The sequence below is a fragment of the Dermochelys coriacea genome, chromosome 1, assembly GCF_009764565.3.
Source record: "Dermochelys coriacea isolate rDerCor1 chromosome 1, rDerCor1.pri.v4, whole genome shotgun sequence".
Classification (NCBI taxonomy): Eukaryota; Metazoa; Chordata; order Testudines; family Dermochelyidae; genus Dermochelys; species Dermochelys coriacea.
In genome coordinates, this window is record NC_050068.2 from 200,183,376 (window position 1) to 200,199,356 (window position 15,981).

The 15,981-nt window shown below is 43.6% G+C and overlaps 1 protein-coding gene across 1 annotated transcript in view; it reads right to left on the bottom strand.

Moving 5' to 3' along the window:
* Positions 1 to 15,981, bottom strand: part of LOC119852838 (coagulation factor V-like) — a 78,883-nt gene that overhangs the window by 45,174 nt on the left and 17,728 nt on the right. The window contains exons 8-9 of the mRNA XM_038394706.2: positions 7,694 to 7,871; positions 6,172 to 6,274 (exon numbers count right to left, since the gene is read on the bottom strand). Of these exons, the coding sequence (XP_038250634.1) occupies positions 6,172 to 6,274; positions 7,694 to 7,871 (281 nt within the window). The remainder of the gene's footprint in view (positions 1 to 6,171; positions 6,275 to 7,693; positions 7,872 to 15,981) is intronic.

The following is a 15,981-nucleotide window of genomic DNA, read 5'->3' on the forward strand; positions in this document are numbered from 1 at the left end:
AATATGTACTTTGGGCAGATCTACACTTCAATAACAACTGAGTACGGGGCCCTAGATACAGCATGGTTGTCCCATGTAGCTTACAACAGAGTTCCTGTTTGCAGTGCAGAAAGGAGCTTAACTATGCTCTGTTATTAAGTTACAGCCTTGGACTGTCCAAAGCTCTAGCACAGCCTGGAGACATGCTTTGTGTCCACTGCAGAATGCAAAATGTGTTGTCACTGTTTTCTGACTGCTAAGGTCCCATGTGCTATATGGGAATTATACCACTTACTTTAGAGACTTGTCATGAAGCTAAATGAATGATGGATGTAAATCGCTTTTGAGATCCATGGATAAAAGGCACTACAGAAGGCCAAAAAAATTGTTGAACAAGGACTGTTCATATCTGGAGCAGAAAATTCTACATTTTAATTGTGACAGTGAACTGCACACTGGTGGGAAGGCAGATTCAGAAGGAATTACCTTAGCTCTAGCATACGTCCTGGCTAAAACCAGCTCCATTCTATTTCTACAACAAACCTGCTACTCACTACATTCTTCCTTTACCAAACAACCACCCATAAAACAGCATCTAATCAGTTGAAGTTAATGCTACAGAAATAGAATCAAAGGACTGGAAAGGACCTTGAGAGGTCATCTAGTCCAGTCCCCTGCACTCATGGCAGGACTAAGTAATAGACCAGTGATCTCCCAACTTTTTTGATTGCGCACCCCTATCAGTAAAAAAACTTTGAGCATGCACCCTCAATATATGTATATTTATTTATGTATTAATTAGACATGTACTACTGTATTATTATGTACATTATATAACACAAAAAATAGAAATTAAAAAAGGATGAGATAAAGATGAAATAAACAATATTTTTTAAATAATGTATTTGATTTTATTTTCTTTATTAACAGTACAAAAAACCTTTTTGCTCTCACTAAAAAATTATTATTAATAATATTTTTAGTGAGAGCAATGTGACTGAATATGCTTCATTATTTTTGAAAATCTTGGTTTAAACACATTGTGATACAGCGATTCGAAGGTCTGGTTCTAAGTTCGGTTTATTTCGCACCTTGGTTTTAATGGCTGTCATAGCTGAAAAAGATGCCTCACGAAGATATGTAGATCCAAATGGAAGAAGTGCATCGTTGGCTGCGCTTATTAAATCATGATACTCATTTTTCAATCCCATCCACCAATTATGCAAAAGTTTTTGTTGAAATTCGGCGAGTAAATTTCCATCTTCCTTGATGTCAATCAGTTGTTCTTGCAAACTAATCGGAAGGTGTTGCATTTTTATATTTTTAACAAATGGGTTCAAAACCCACTGAAACTCTTTGTTTGGAAGATTTTTAAACAGGTTAGAAAATTCTTTTTCCAAGTTTTTTAAGTGTGTAGATATGAGAATTTTTATAGGTGACACACTTACATTGTTTTCTGCAACAAAATCACATAAAGATGGAAACATTTCCAAACGTCTGTTTTCAAAATGCTCTCTCCGTAGCACAAGTTTCTTTCAAAAAGCAGTTACTTTCTCACTCATTGTTAAAACGTCACCTTTACCTTAAAGGAACAGATTAAATGTATTTATTTTTTTGAAAATATCCGCTAGGTAGCATACTACTGACAGCCACTTGTCATCACAGAAAAGATCAGCAAATTTGGAACACTTGTCTTTTTGTAAAAGAAAAATGCATAACTCATCTTTAAGTTTGACAAACTCTTTTAAGCACTTTGCCACGAGATAACCAGCGAACCTCTGTGTGTTACAAAAGATTTTCATGGTCAGCCCCCATCTCATTACGAAGTATTGAGAAGATTCTACTATTTAAAGGTCTTGTTTTTATAAAATTAATTACATCAATGACATCCTGCAGCTCTTTGTGCACTTCTGGCTCCAACTTCTTTGCAGCAATAGCTTGCCCATGAATGATGCAGTGAATGATTTTCACATGTGGTACTCTCTCTGTAACCTTACCCCGGAATCCTTTCTTTATTCCAGTCAAAGCAGCCACTCCATCAGTGGTTACACTTTTCCATAAACATTGTTTTTATTAAAGAAGTCATTTACTGTTGAGAATATATCTTCTCCAGTACTTCTTTCCTTTAGTAGCTCACAAAAAAGTAGTTCTTTGTGTATTTCATTATTGAAACAGAATCTAGCAAATACCACAAGCTGAGACATATTAGAAACATCTGTACTTTCATCAAACTGTATAGCAAACCTCCCACACTGGGTAATTTGTTCTAATACTTGTTTCTTCAAATCTTCAGTAATGTTTTCTATGAGTCTTCCAATAGTATTTGCTGACAAAGGAATGCATTTTAGTTTGTCGCCATATTATTTTCCGTGTATTATTTCATCCATTTTTACCACGGCAGGAAGAACAAGTGTTTCCCCAATGGTATATGGCTTTTTGTCTTTCACTATTAAGAAAGAAACCTCAAAAGAGGCTTCTAAACATTTATCATGAAAAAATTGTAGAGGTTTGTCTTCACATTCTGGATGCTAGTTTTTAAATGTCTTGCTAATCATGATGGCTTCATACTATCATTAGCTAGTATCTCAAGGCACAATATACACTTAGGGCGAGGTTCATCGTTAACGATAGTGGATGTAAATCCATATTTCAAATAGCCTTCTTGACCATTTTCAATTTTTTTGGCCGACTTCTTGTCAGATCTGATTAGATTGTCATTGTTTTTACCTCGTAATGTGGTTGGCGAAGAGCTCGTACTAGGAGTAGGAGAACTGCCAGCTCTGCCATTTTCTTGTTGTTCGCTTGTGCTTGCAGTATTAATATTATCTTCAACCCGCGGTTTCTTTGCAGGAATCTTTTTAAGCCACTTGTTCATTTTGTGAGGGTTAGTTTAGTTCAAACTAGATAATATAATCCATAAATCCACTTAACCAGGCACATGTAAACTGCAATATGTCGCAATATGCTGAAAGCAAACGAAAGAGTGAGGGCGCCACTGTCAACCCCTCCGTGTTGTGGAACTCCCACTCTTCCCTCAGGATACCTCGCATGGCCAGCTCCAAGCACCAGCGTAGGAAGCACGTGCCTGGGGCGGCACACTATAAGGGGCAGCATTGCAGCCAATCTTAGGGCACCACTCCTCCGGCCGCCCTTTCCCCCCCCCCCTCCGGCAGAGCTCCTCCTGCCACGCCCCCCAATGGATTGTCTTGCGCACCCCACTTTGGAGACCACTGATCTAGACCATTCCTGACAGATGTTTGTCTAACCTGCTCTTAAAAATCTCCAATTAAGGAGATTCCACAACCACCCTGGGCAATTTACTACAGTGTTTCACCACCCTTACAGTTCGGAAGTTTTTCCTTATGTCCAACCTAAACCTCCCTTGCTGCAATTTAAGCCCATTGCTTCTTGTCCTAGCCTCAGAGGTTAAGAAAAACAATTTTTTCCCCTCCTCCTTGTAACAATCTTTTATGTACTTGCAAACGTATGTCCCCCCTCAGTCATCTCTTCTCCAGACTGAACAAACCCAGTTTTTTCAATCTTCCCTCAAAGGTCATGTTTTCTAGACCTTTAATCATTTTTGTTACTCTTTTCTGGACTTTCTCCGATTTGTCCACATCTTTCCTGAAATGTGGTGTCCAGAACGGGACACAATAGTCCAGTTGAGGCCGAATCAGTGCAGAGTAGAACACAATTACTTTTTGTGTTTTGCTTACAACACTCTTTCTAATACATGCCAGAATGATGTTTGCTTTCTTTTGCAACAGAGTTACACTGTTGACTCATATTTAGCTTTAATCCGGGGGTCACAGTGGATCACATTTCTGCAGTACTCCTTCATAAGCAGTCATTTCCCATTTTGTATGCGTTCAAGTGATTGTTCCATTCTAAGTGGAATACTTTGCATTTTTCCTTATTGAATTTCATCCTAATTACTTCAGACCATTTCTCCAGATCATTTTGAATTTTAATCCTATCCTCTAAAGCACTTGCAACCCCTCCCAGTTTCGTATCATCCACAAACTTTATAAATTTACTCTCTCTGCCATTATCTAAATCACTGATGAAGACATTGAACAGAATCAGACCCCACTTGATACGCCCTTCCAGCTTGACTGCAAACCACTGTGAATGCTGCTTGCTGTCTGACTCATACAACGAAGTGCAATCACATCTCTCCGGTCCTTGAACAAATCCACTGACTCCCCCATTCCTTACAGGAATCAGGAAATAAAGTGTCCCCTCTTCCTTCTTTAAAGCCTTCCATGGACTGGCTACAGATTATTTCATAGCCCTTAACTTCTGTGTAGTCTCTCGTTTGCTTGACCAGCACTAGCATCCTCACTACCCAAGATTGCGGATACACAGTCTTACCACTGTTGATGACTTTTCCTGCTGCTCTTTCTGTATCTCTCAGCTCCATTTCATTTCAGATCACAGCAGAAAACATTTCTCTCTCTTTTTCCCTTAGCTATGCCTCTTAATATTTGCTAATATTTCTTCTCCTCCATTACTATTTAGCCATGGAAAGACTTTGAAGATGTAGTACTTGGACTTTCGGAAAGTCTTTGACAAATCCCTAACCAAAGGCAAAGTAAGCGGTCACGGGATAAGAGGGAAGGTCCTCTCCTAGATCTGTAACTAATTAAAAGATAGGAAATACAGGGTAGGAATAAAGGGTCAGTTTTCACAGCAGAGAAAGGTAAATAGCAGGTTCCTGCATGGATCTGTATTAGGAAATATATTGTTCAACTCATTCATAAATGATCTGGAAAAGGGGGTGAACTGAGAGGTGGCAAAATTTGCAGCTATACAAAAGTACTCAAGACAGTTATGTACAAAACTGACTGTGAATCGTCATAAAGGGATCTCACTAAACTGGGTGACTGGGCACCAAAATGGCAGATGAAATTCAATGTTGATAAATACAAAATAACGCACATTGGAAAAAAATAATCCCAAGTATATATACAAAATGATGGGGTCTAAATGAGCTGTTTCTACAACAGAAAGATCTTGGAGTCGACATGGATAGTTCTCTGAAAATATTCACTCAATGTGCAGGAGCAGCAGTCAAAAAAGCAAACAGAATGTTAGGAACCATTAGGAAAGGGATAGATATTAAAACAGAAAATATCATACTGCCACTATATAAATCCATGATACGCCCACACATTGAACAGTGCAGTTCTGGTCACCTTGTCTCAAAAAAGGTATCTCAGAATTGGAAAAGGTGCAGAGAAGGGCAACAAAAGTGACCAGGGGAATGGAACAGCTTCCGTACGAGCCGAGATTTAAAAGACAGGAACTGCTCAGCTTAGAAAAGGGACAACTAAGTGTGCGGGGCGGGGTGGCGGGGGGTGGGGGGGAATATGACAGAGATATGATAAAACCATGACTGGTGGGGAGAAAGTGAATCGGGACATGTTAGTTACCCCTTCACATAACACAAGAACGAACGGTCACCCGATGAAATTAATAGGTGGCAGGTTTAAAACAAAAGTAAGAAAGTACTTCTTTGCCCAACCCACAGTCAACCTGTGGAACCCATTGTCAGGGGACCTTGCGAGGGCAGAAGTATAACTGGGTTCAAAAAATAATTAGATAAGAGGACAGGTCCATCAATGGCGATTAGCCAAAATGGTCAGGGACCCAGCCCCATGCTCCAACTACCAGAAGCTGGAACTGTATGACAGGGGATGGATCACTGGAAATTGCCCTATTCTGTTCATTCCCTCTGAAGCATCTGGTACCGGCCATTGTCAGACAGGATACGCAGCTAGATGGACCTTTGGTCTGACCCAGTATGGCTGTTCTTATGTTACATCAGCGAGCCTCTTGGCTGGTGTAAACTGACATTAGCTCATTGAAGTCGAGGACCACGTCCACACAGATATTTTAAATAATGGTGCTGCTTAGCATATTTACATTTTATTTTTCATCTGTAGATCTCAAAGCACTTTACAAAAGTGGGCACTTATCATAATCCCCATTTTACAGATGGGGAAAACTGAGGCACGGAGAAGAGACGCAACTTTCCCAAAATTACACAGCAGGTCAGTGGCAGAGCTGGGAACAGAACCCAGGTCTCCCACTCCTGTGCCCTAATCAGTTACATGACCTCCTAAGGCAAAGACAGACCCTACACAAAGTAACACTTTTGATATTGTGCAAATGTGAACAGTTTCTGACCTGTGGAATCCAGGGGATCAGTGGCTCCTTCTGCGTCTTTTGAAAGCGTCACTCCGTGGAGGTAAATGCTGTAGGGTCGACTGGCCATATTTTTGAATACAATCTACGTAGATATGGAGATGCAGAAAGTTTGAGTTCAGCATTCAGTGAATCCTGGTCTGGGTAAATCCCAGTGAGAGCAAAACTTGCATGATTTCAGCACTGAAAGTGCTCAGGAGAAGAAACGCTCCTTAAAAGAAAACTCTGGGGATATTAAACCAGAAGCTTCTACTTCAACATGAACATTTGTGGACCGCACTGATTGGGGTTCCTCTTGTGCGGCCTGGTCTCAGGCAGCTGATGAGACTGCCATCCTCAGGAGCACTTCCCACAGGGCCAGGCACATGAAGCCATAGAGAGTGCTAGCCATGGATTGGAATCACTGGAATTCCGTAAAAACAACGTGTGGCACCTTAGAGACTAACCAATTTATTTGGGCATGAGCTTTTGTGGGATAAACCCCACTTCATCAGATGCATGGAATGGAAAATACAGTAAGCAGGTATAAATATACCGCACATGAAAAAATGGGAGTTGTCTTACCAAGTGGGGAGTAAGGCAACTCCCATCTTTTCATGTGCTGTATATTTTCCACTCCATGTATCTGATGAAGAGGGTTATATCCCACGAAAGCTTATGCCCAAATACATTTATTAGTCTCTAAGGTGCCACAAGCACTCCTCGTTGTTTTTACTGATACAGACTAACACGGCTACACCTCTGTAACCTGGGATCCCTTGACATTCCTCCCAGCAGTGAAAACTGGGGAGAGAGGATAACACCCATCCCTTTCCCAGCTTCTAGGAGCCAAGGAGGACGGCGAGGGAAGAGAAATGCTCAAGGATGGAGCCAGATGGAGAGAGAAGAAACAGTGCACTGAATTCAATTGCGGAGCCACAAAATCGTCATGGCATTTAAGGATTGTACGGCTTTGGGATGTATCAATCTACAATGGCGGCAAGTCCAGGGGACACACCATTATGATACAACATAACATCTCAACATCATGCTGTCAGTATTGTGTAGCTCTCTAGCTTCATTTGATGACTCCCATCAAAGTGGCTCTTCAGCTTTCAAGGCTGAGTACCCTTGTCTGAGACAGCTAAACAGTAAGTGGTAGAGATTATGGGTTCCTAAAGTTCAGACACAGATCCAAACTTCCCCAAAGTTCAGGTGTGTTTGGAGTTGGGGGTTTGGACCAGCTATTCTAAATATTCTTTACAAAAAGCAAGTGTCAATGCAAAGTTTAGATTGATAAACCCAGCACTCAAAGTCAGGGATGGCAGAGATAGGATTGCAAACTTAAACTTAACTCTGTCCCCTTGTGCTCATACCTTCAAATATGGCCACTCTTTGTATCATTACACCTTATGTGACAAAGAATACAACACAAGCTCTTTCTTGTTTACTGTAAGTTATTTTGCATTTACAGTAAGTTACACCACAGTACATACAGTCTTTGTATTTGGCCCTTGCCACTTACCTTGATTGTGTCTCTAACCTGAGCTCTGATAACAGGGCCCAGAATTCCCATTTCCTTGGGCTGAGGAGTCTCCAGACGCTTATTGAAGTTGGCATCTTCATACTGCCTGAAAACGGCCTTTTTATACTTCTTCCCAATGAGATTTGAGAAGTTGTCCAAGTACTGAGCTTTATATTGCCTTAAAAAAAAAAGCAAGAAGTATCAATAACATCTTCTTAATGATGAGATCCACTAGATCGTAGAATACTCTTCCATGGGAAATGGCAGAAGCCCCTTGCAAGGTTTCAAAGACAGTGGAATTCCCAATGATGGCTAAGAATAGGTAGGGTTCATTAAGTCAGGTGAGAAGTTGTGTTTTAGCCATAAGCTGTGGCTGTTTTGTACCTGGACCCTTTTGAGAAAGGCTGTGGAAGCGTGATAACAACAAAGGTAAGATTTATTCCCCTCACTCTCTTCTTTTCCATCTCCTCTCAGTCCTCCCTCTCCCCTGCTGCATCCTGGGAATTGTAATTCCTGAACTCAAAGCTACAGGAGCCCGCTTGGAGCAAATTTAGAAACACACACTGGGATAGCTATCTGCATCTAACTAGATGCAACACATCTTTCCCCTTTAGAATAACCATTGTAAAACTTCAGTCACTTCCAGACCATCACTTGAGTCCAGTAACAAAGTCTTCCAATCTTTTAGGCAGTTTCCTTTGTCTCACACTTCTCCTAATACCCAGAGAGGCAGGAAAAAGACAAGGCAGTGGAGCAATTCCTACTACTATAGATTGTCCATCATTATTATTGGTGTCATCAACATTCTCTGGTCCAAAGTGGAAATCAGCATTCTCTTCTTCAGCTGCTGGCTGATGAGCTGCGGACAGTCTTGAAGTGTTCTATTTCTTTTGATTTATTAATCCAGCAGAATCTTTTCATATTTCTAGTATCTGCAAAGGAAAGGAATATCTTGAACATTCTTTTTTGACTTTGTATGACAGCTTCACACAAACAAGAGCTCCAATTTCAAATTTGTGAGGTTTAGCACCTTACATTACACACACTGCTTATATTTCTCCTGTTTGTTCTTAACACATTCACAAATTGTTTCATGAGAAGGTTTGGTTGAAAAAAGGAGAATATGTAGGCCCCTGACAGGTAGTAAGTCATTTACCAGCCTTGTGTCCTCGTAACAGTTCAAAGGGCAATGCTCCTGGTGTTGAATGTGGAGTAGTCCCATAAGCAAACAGTGTTTCATGTAAAACTTCTTTCCCTGGTCTCCCTTGAAAACTGGTAAGTTGTAAACTTTCTTTCACCAATCTGTTCATTATCTCAAGTAGGCCACTAGCTTTTGGATTGCATAAAGAAACCATTTTCTGTTTGATAGCATTGCTAATGAGGTAGTGTTGCATTTCAGCAGAAGTTATTTGCATTCCATGGTCAGTTACCAATTCCTTGGGAAAGCCTTCTCAGGCAAAAACTGATGATTTTAACTTGTTTACTATTTCAGCAGTAACCTTTCCAGTGAATGTAATTTCTGGCCAATCTGAATGATAGTTTACCATACTATGACAAACCTCTGTGTAACAGACTGACCTTCAAATGCTCCCCATTAGGTCAGGAGCCAGTTTCTCTCATGGACACTTGGGATAATGAACTAGTGTGAGAAGGTGGCTGAAGGTTTTCGGTGACTTATCACTTCTAGCACAAGCCATGCAAGTCTTGATTATTTCCTCAACTTGCTTGTCCATCCCTGGCCACCAGAAGTCTTATCGCAGTCGTCTTTTGGTTAGACTCATCCCCATATGTCCTCCATCTGCCAGGTGAATTAATCGTTGTCTCACAAGTGTAGGCACAACAAGATGGTCAATTCTCAAAACCCATTCATTTACAAAGGACAGCTCATGTGATACATATCTATATGGTTCCAAGTGTTCTGGTGTCATTGTCATGTAAGACCATCCATTGACTATGTAAGTCTTTAGGTTCTTGTGATGGGGTGTGCTCCCCACACTGAAACTGCAAGAGTTGCATTAGGTCAGGTGGACCCAATCACTTAATTAGCTTGCAAAAGGGGAGCTTTGAGTTGGAGGCAGCTAATCAGAGAGAAGCTCACTTGTGAGAGAGAGGCGAGGCTTCTACAAAAGACAGGGAATTAGCAGGGAGGTATGTGCAGTCACTTCTGGGAGAAGGGAGATGTGGCGGGGGCTACAGAGGCAGGTAGCCTTGGGTTACTCCCTGGGAGGAGGGAGTGAAGGGACTGGCAAACCCAGAGGATGGGGGCAGGCCAGGAGGTCTGGAAGCGGCTCAGGGAAAGGCAGCAAGATGCAGGGAACTGATCTTGGCTGTTGTATAGAGGGTCCCTGAGCCAGAACCTGAAGTAAAGGATGGGCCCAGGTTCCCCCACTGCAGGAGTGGCACCATGAGCTAATGAAGCGGAAGACTGCTGGAGAGCAGGAACATTGATACACTGCAGCACCTAGAAGCGGAGACCACAATAGTCACCTAGTCAGAGGGCTGAGTCACAAAGAGGACGCTGCAGCTCCTGGAAGTGAGAGGGAGGCTGCAGAGGAGAAACAGACAGGGTGTAATTGCTGGGAGGGGCATTGGCCTGACTGAACTAATCTCCAGGACAGCCACAAAGCGGTGAGTACAGCAACCCCATCACAGTCCTGAAGTACCTTGTCTTCTCTCATGGCTGTTACCCACTCTGAGATTGAGTTGTAGCAGAGATTTGTGCAAGGACAATCTCTTCCATCATCTTTCTCTATTGCAACCTCATGGTAAGGTATGGGCAGGCGAGACAGAATCTGCAGTGGTGTTGTTGATTCCTGGAAGATACACTGTCAGCAAATCAAAGTCCTTTAGTTTGGTAGCCCATTTGGCAATTCTTGGAGTTGCTTTTCCAGAACCTCATGTGATGAATAAAGGTGAAAGAGGTTTATGATCAGATCTTAAGATAAATCTCCCACTGCCCCGTAAGTAAGTTCTGAAGTGTCTTACTGCCCAAAACCATGCCAGAACTTCTTTCGCAGAGACAGAATCAGATTTTTCAGAATCAGTCAGGGCTCTGGAGGCAAATGCAATAGTGACTCCTGTCCATTTTTTAGCTGAGTCAAGACAGCACCAAGACCTTACTCACAAGCTTCTGTTGTGACAATTGTTTGTTTCACAGAAACAAAAGGTCTTAAAGCCAGGATCGTGGACAGTGCATATTTGATCTTGTTAAAGCTGTTCTTGTACACTTCAACCCATTCAAACCTTACATGACCTTTTTTTAGGAGATGACTCAGCAGAACTACTTTCATAGCAAACTTCTTTACAAACTTTGAATGGTATTTGCATAATCCAAAGAAGGACTGAAGATTGTCATTTTTGTCAGGCTGTGGTCATCACAAATGGCTTTCACTAGGTCTGGTTTTGGTTGTATGCCGTTCTGAGAGATTCTATGCCCTAGACAGGTCACTGAGTTGGTACGGAGTTGACATTTCTTCTTGCTAATAGTAAATCTGTATCAAAGTTTTTCTAGAACCTTTTTTAGCATGCCATCATATTCAGATTCATCTTTGCCATTCTTACTTTCAAGATGACATTCTAGTGTAACACCCATTCTCTCGCCAAAGATTGCATGCATCATTCTCTGGAATACTGGTGCTGTAGAGGCTAATCCCAAACAACAACATTATTTTGAATTGGAAAAAACCTTCTGCAGTGATGAAAGCTGTGTACTTGCGGGATTTTTCCATTAAGGGGATCTGGTGGTAAGCCGAGCATAAATCAAAAGTCATAAAGACTCTTGCCTCCTTCAAGGTGAGCAGTATTTCACTGATGTTGGATAGATGATGACAATACACAACTATGCTGGAGTTTAAATCTCTCAAGTCCACATACAGATGGATAGCACCATTGGGCTTCCTAGTGAGAATGATAGAAGAAACCCATTCTGATGAATCAACTCATTCAATTGTATCTGCTTTATGTTGTTTCAGAATCTTCTTGAGTGGTTGTCTCACTGCAACTGGTATGTTTTGCATTTTGTATTGTACAGGAAACAAATTATATTGTAGCTGCATCTTGTTCTTGAACCTTTCTGCAACACCTGGAGTATCTGTGAAAACTTCTGGAAAGTCCAATTCCCATGCCCCAAGTGATCTGCTTGTAGATATTTAAGTTTCTAAAGATGGATCGGAGCTGTTCCTTACTAGCCTCTTCTCCCCACAGATTCAGGAGATCCAACACCTCCTGTGTAGTACAGGCAGGAATGTGCCTGCAACATGTAGTTAGCATAGTCAGTTGCTAAGTGAGCTCTCCAAGCTGGGCAACCAGGAAATGGAATTCCAAAAATTCATGAGGGTTTTAAGGGGAGGGGCACCTTCCTGCATAACTCCAGTGGAGTTCAAAATGGTGAGAGGTCAAGGAGGGGCATTGTGGGACACCTCCTGGAGGCCATTAAGTTGATGTAAGTAACGCATTGTCTATACTGACACTGCATCAATCTAACTACATCAATCTTGACTCTACGCTGCTCATGGAATTGGAGTTTAGTTGGCAGAGTGGGGCAGTTCTGTCGGCGGGATTGAAATTAACGGGTAGACACTTACATACTTAGGTCACCATAAGATGCCTTGCATTGACTTAACTCTTTAATGTAGACCAGGCCTAACTTGATGCTCTGGCACTGGGAGTGAAATATCTGTGCCTTGGGGTCATCTGACATGAGCCCTGCCAGGGATAGGCTGCATGAATTTGTCAACTTAACAGATGAAATGATCAGAGATCAAATTGTCATGAAGACAACAAGTTCCCCCAAGATTTGTGAACAACTTCTCATGATAAAAGGCCTTACCTTGGAGAAAGGTAGAAGGTACCTTGGAGAAACATAGGAACTGCCTGACGAGTGGAAAGCACCATCCACTGTGTTAAGTCGCTTTCTGCAACACCAGATGTCTTCCAGCCAGGAGGTTAAGACAGTCTGATACAAGACTGCAACCCGCAAAGCTCCTAAATCGACATCCTTTATTCTCAACCAACTCTACACTGTGCTGCAACCTGAGTTGCATGCTTCAGACATACCCCAGAGGCTATGGGGTGTCTCCCATCAGTGACTATTTTACAGCTACCATAGAGTACAAAAGCTGTAATCCCAAGGGGGAGGGGAAATCTATGTAGCCCAAAAGAGAGTTTCTATTTTAGGATTGAATTATCAAAGGGGGCATCAAATGATATTAGATCTGAAGAGTACAGAACATATTCTGCAAACTGGAAAAAAGGACTACAAAAGGACCCACAGCAGTGCTGCGTGAAAGTAAAGGAGCTGCAGTACGCATACCAGAAGACAAGGGAGGCCAACAATTGCTCTGGTGTGGAGCTGCAGACTTGCCACTTTTACAAAGAGCTACATGCTGTCCTTGATGGAGAGCCCACTACCATCTCCCCCAAGAGCCCTGTGGATTCTTTGGAGGAACCTGAGTCTCAGGCCCTCTGCTGTGAACAGCGAGGAGGAGAATGGGGACAGGCAACCAAGGTATCCAGTGGTGCAGCAAGCCAGGACATATTTTTGAGTCCTGCACAGTCCAGCTAGTCCCTACAATCCAACATAGGTGAGCCTGATGCAAGGGAAGGAATTTCTCATAAGTATGCAGTTTGCTTTGAAATTGCAGGGATGGAAGGCCCAAAGTTGCAGGACACATCTGTAGATTTACTCTTTTTTACTGATGCTAGGTAAGGTAGTGAAATAACCAATAGAGGTAGAGTTGCTATCTGCTTTTCATCCCCCTCTAGAGTTAGGCAGAGGGTTCCTGCAGAACAGTTTCTGCGCTCCAGGATGTTCTGTGCATCCTCCATAGAGATCGTGTGGAAACTTCTCTAGATGTAGTGTGCACTCCTCGGCCAAAGGTTTCTGGTGAGGGCTTTCTTATTTCTTCTGCTACGGTAGGACACTTTCCTACGCCACTCAGTGATTACTTCAGCCAGAACCTTTGCAGCACACAGGCTGGCAGCATACACCCTGGTTTGCAGCCAGACACCTGCAGGATCTGTTCCCTTCCAGGAATGAGATATCAGCTAAAATCACCACCGCCTGTGGAAAACAGTGCCAGTATTCCGTTCAATTGCCCTATATGCATACACTCATGCCCATGAGCTATCCCCTTCATTCCCCGCCTCTTCCCTTCATGGTCGTACTCACCATGACTGGACTGCAGCCATATAACGAAGAGAAGGAAGAAGAGGGATGGCATGTTCCAAGAGATCCTGCAAGTCTCTGCTGCTTTGGATACCAAGTACAGGGCTTGGATGTTCATCCCTGAGGACAGCAGGCCAGGGATAGAGTGGAGAGGAGAAAGGTGCAGGAAAAGGACAGAGACATGCAGCAGGAGATGTTATTGCTTCTCAAGCAGCAAACAGACATGCTGTAGACTCTTGTTGATCTTCAGGTTCAACCATCTTGTGCTTGCCTCCTTCTGCAGCCCAAAGAGAACTGCATTCTGGGACCTCTGGGGCCACTGCACTATCCCTACCACCCTGGACAATCACAGCTGCAAATACACTGATCTGTGAGAGACAGTTGATGTATTTGTTTCTGAAATGGAAATGATTGTTCTTTCCCCTTCAAAAGTTCTTTTCCCTTTATTTAAGCTTTATTCAATTATAATTTTTTTCTATTTGCATGGGTATGGCATAAACATCTATTTTTGGCAACTTAGTGGATTTCCCAATTCCAAACTGAGTCCCAACTGATCAGTAGCAGTCGGGCATTGCAAGTTTCCACAGTGCAGTTACCACTCACTTCTCCACTCTCAGTGCAGATCTCATTTTGGTGTTGCTGTGCAGGAGGGCTGGGGTGAGTTCAGCACATAGATCCAAGAACATCTGAAAGTTCTGCAGCCACTGCTCATCTTCCCAAACCTGATGTGATCCCACCCTCAGTGCTTCTTTCTCCGGCCCAGCTCCAGCTCCATCATGAATGCCATCAACAACTTTGAATTGTTTCTTTCTATGTCCCAGAGCAAATCTAGCCTCCAAGAAATTGTCACGTTCCCTGCAGCTCCTCTGGCGGCTCTGCAAATACTGCTGGACCAGGCTCGCCATTCTCACAACACTCATCACAACAGTGCAGAGCTGTGCAGGATCCATGCTTCTGACACAGATAATGGACAGCCAGGAGGGATGCACAGGTTTGTGGGGATTTTGAGAAGAGGCGTGGAACGTTATGGGATGCAGATGAAATTATGGGATGGAGAACACTGCATTATGGGATGTTGAAATCATGTTCCTAGTCACTCCTGCGCGACTCGTTTTGCATCGATACAAGGGCTGCTAGTGAGAGTGCGCACCGCCAACAAAAAGAGCGCAGTGTGGACACGCAAAACTGATGTAATTACTGCAGTGGCTGTATGCTGATGTAACTTAGGTCAACATAATTTTGTCACATAGACATGGCCTTCGTCTGCACAACAGCACCACTCACCTAGGAAACTTCCTGCTGTCTCACGGTGTCAGACTCCCTGGGCTTCCAGCCTGTCCTTGATCCTGTCCCTGTTCTGGCTCCAGCCTTGTCCAGGCTTTGTTCCAGCCTGCTCGAGGTGAAAGTCAGTCGAGTGACTTACCGGTACACTGGGGCCAGCTCTGGCCCCGGAAGGGGCGGGGCCTAGGGTGGAAGGGGTGGGGCTGAGGGAGTCAGAGCCAGCCCCAGCCCATCCTGTAAGTTAAGTGTCCCACCCTCCCTTCTCCTCCTCTTCCCCCCTCCCCCACCAGGGGAGCAGCAGCAGTCCGGGGCTCCTGGGGCTATTTTAAGGGCCCAGGGCTCCCCTGCTTCTACTACCCCAGACCTTTAATTAGCTGCCGGAGACCTGGAGAAGCGATGGGGCTCCAGTGGCTATTTAAAGGACTAGGAGAGTAGAAGCAGGGGAGCCGCAGGCCCTTTAAATAGCCCCCAGAGCCCTGGGGTAGTGGGGGCCCCAGAGGTTATTTAAAGGGCCGGGGCTCCAGCTGCCTCTGCCGCCCCGGTCCTTAAAATAGCCCCTGGAGCCCTGGAAGAGCAGCGGTGGGGCTCCGACGGCTATTTAAAGGGCCAGGGCAGTAGAAGCAGGGGAGCGAGCCTCGGGCCCTTTAAATAGTTGTCAGAGCCCCGCCGCCTCTACCCCAGGGCTCCAGCAATGGGCCTCTGGAGGCAATTTAAAGGGCCTGGGGCTCCAGCCACTGCTGGGAGCCCCAGGCCCTTTAAATTGTCCTCTGGGGCAGCCAGGCTGCCCCAGTACGGTGCACCAGCTCTTGCCGGTATACTGTACCGGGGTGTATCGGTTTAC